Source organism: Nicotiana tabacum, chromosome 7 (assembly GCF_000715075.1).
Source record: "Nicotiana tabacum cultivar K326 chromosome 7, ASM71507v2, whole genome shotgun sequence".
NCBI classification, from domain to species: domain Eukaryota; kingdom Viridiplantae; phylum Streptophyta; class Magnoliopsida; order Solanales; family Solanaceae; genus Nicotiana; species Nicotiana tabacum.
Genome location: NC_134086.1, coordinates 101,013,720 through 101,016,209, shown reverse-complemented (window position 1 = coordinate 101,016,209; position 2,490 = coordinate 101,013,720). Strand labels below are relative to the sequence as shown.

At 38.4% G+C, this 2,490-nt stretch overlaps 1 protein-coding gene across 1 annotated transcript; it reads right to left on the bottom strand.

Annotated features, from left to right (window-relative positions):
• Positions 1 to 731: 731 nt before the first annotated feature.
• On the bottom strand, positions 732 to 2,140 carry LOC107772032 (GATA transcription factor 4). The gene is given in 3 exon segments (XM_016591515.2): positions 732 to 1,265; positions 1,267 to 1,464; positions 1,755 to 2,140. Coding segments are annotated over 3 exon segments (795 nt in total). The 5' UTR covers positions 2,001 to 2,140; the 3' UTR covers positions 732 to 914.
• Positions 2,141 to 2,490: the final 350 nt, after the last annotated feature.

The following is a 2,490-nucleotide window of genomic DNA, read 5'->3' as shown; positions in this document are numbered from 1 at the left end:
CCACCTTATCCCGAATAACTTTATTTCTAATTTTATCCACTCTGGTATGCCCATACATCCAACTTAACATCCTCATCTCAACTACTTTTATCTTTTGGACATGAAAGTTCTTGACATGCTAATACTCTATTCGATATAACATAGTCGGTTTAACTACAACCTTTTTAAGTCTCGTGAATGTGATCATATTGCCTATATTCAAATCCAATTATGTATACTAGTTTTTTCAATAATTTTTTGGTATTTGGTCTCACTGGCTCGATAATTCAAATTCACCTTGTGAGTCCAGTATTAATTAGCACTTCTTATGATTCAACCAATCTAGATCTCTTTATTTCCAATGCTTGAATCCCAAAACTTGCTGGGTGAAAAATTCTCACCTATTTTGCTACATCCCTTAATGGTAATTATATACTACTTCATATGTAGTTAATTAATGAATATTAAAAGTAACTCTGTTTGTATATTTATATTGACTAAATTTGTACTCAGTTTATTAGTACAGCGATGCATTGAATCTGCTGCTAACTTAAAAAATTGTAAGTTTGATTATGCTCAGTCTCCATGTGATTACTGTTAAATCCAACATGACGTAAATGTAAAATATGTCAAGGCCTATCCAGTCACGTGCAATGCACACCTCCCAACCCATCACACTCCCCACCATAATTCTTTTCTCTCTCCACCCCATTTGGTAGTTGCATACTTCAATGCAATATTGCGTCCTCAAATTCCAAAAAACGATTATTCTGAACTATTTTCTTAAGAAAATCCCCAGGAATAAAACTAAACAAATAAAAAAGAACGTTCCAGATTGTAAAATTAGCATGATGATAAAACCCAAAAAAAAAAAAAAAAGGAGTCCACTGTCAGCTAGGTGGTGGAGACACGTGTCTTCTTCTCTTCGGATGACGTTAGCAGACTCGAAAGTGATGTCCGTACATTCCCTCTTCCGTCGGCGGCGGCGGCTGTTGATGGATCATTTCCTTCTGTCTCCGGAGCTCCATAACTTTCCGGTGAGAATTCGAATGTTGTGTTAACACAAAAGTTGGGCTCGCCGCGGGCCGATACTCCGGCACAAGCCGGCCCGATTTGAACCTAACTCCACAAGCATTGCAGAGCGTTTTTGGGCCTAAAGGCCCAGTTCTCCACTGTGGCGTCTTCTCAGAAGCGCAGTGTGTGCATCTCCGTGGCACATCATCGTCCATTGAAGATGACCTTTCTCTGGTATATACTGAAATCTCCTTATTCTTCCTCCTTATTCTTCATAGTAGTGTTAGGGTTTTGGAGTGAAGATGTCCAGCTTGAAGTAGAACGAGAACGTTTGCTCCTTGACCTGCCGTGGAACGACGCTGTAGTATTGGAACTGAGATTCATCGTTCCGGTGACGGAGTTAGTCGGAAAACTACTGAACGAGTCTTCTACGAAGTTCGAGAGCCATTCCAACTCAGCTACATCATCACTCTGCAATGAAAATTCAGAAAAATTGGTAAAAGCAGTAATTTCTTAATTGTTGTTGTAAACTAGTCCGCGTTGAACACATCAACACATAATTAAGTAAATAAAAATAATTCATATTTTATCTAAAAGTTCAAAAGGTTTTAGAAGAGAGAATCCTAGCATGTTAACGAATTAATTAGTACTCGTAAATAGAAGCTATTGTAGTGAACACTTTAAATTGCTGAATTCAATAAAGTATAAAAGCGCACTTTTATTTACTTTATTTTAAGTGTTTAACGAGTAGAAATTCTTACGGGGACGCAGAGGTTGTCGGTGAAGTCGTCGGAGCAATTAGGAAGAAGAGCGTCGTAGTAATTGGCGGTGGCAGCGGAGGAGTTGTCGGAGTGAGGTTGATGAAGGTGGTGGTGGTGGTGTTGAGAGTCGGGGGTGGCGGTGGTAGAGGAGGAGTTGCTATTAATGGAGAAAATTTCGTCATTAGAGAAATCGAGAAGATCATCAATACGAAACAAGTCCGGTGCTGAAACTCCGTAGACATCCATTTTTTTTTCTTTCTGGATATTGTTTATTGTAGAGCTTAGATAACGAGAAAATTACAGGCGAAATAGTGCGTAGAGAAAATGGGAAGTAAGTTTCAATCTCAGACTCTGCACTTCTCTCTCTAAAATAAGGGAGTATGGTTTAGAGAGAGAGGGCGAGAGTGAGAGAGGAGAGGGGAAGTGAGGGGCTGGAAAGTAGTGAGGATGATAATAGATATAGGGAGTACAGTGCAAGTGAAGGTAGGGAAGAGAGGAGACAAACCAACGTGAGTAGAGAAAATCACGAGTTTTGCTCGTGTTATTATGTCTATACCTTCAACTTTACTTTGATCTAATTGTAATTACAAGTACGTGCCATAATCATAGGTTTACGTTTCAAACAGTGAGCCAGAATTTTCAGGAAGAACATATAGTATTATTTACCCTAAAAAAAGAGATAACAATTGTATTTATACGTAATTTTAAGGATATATTAATTAATTTAATACAAGTG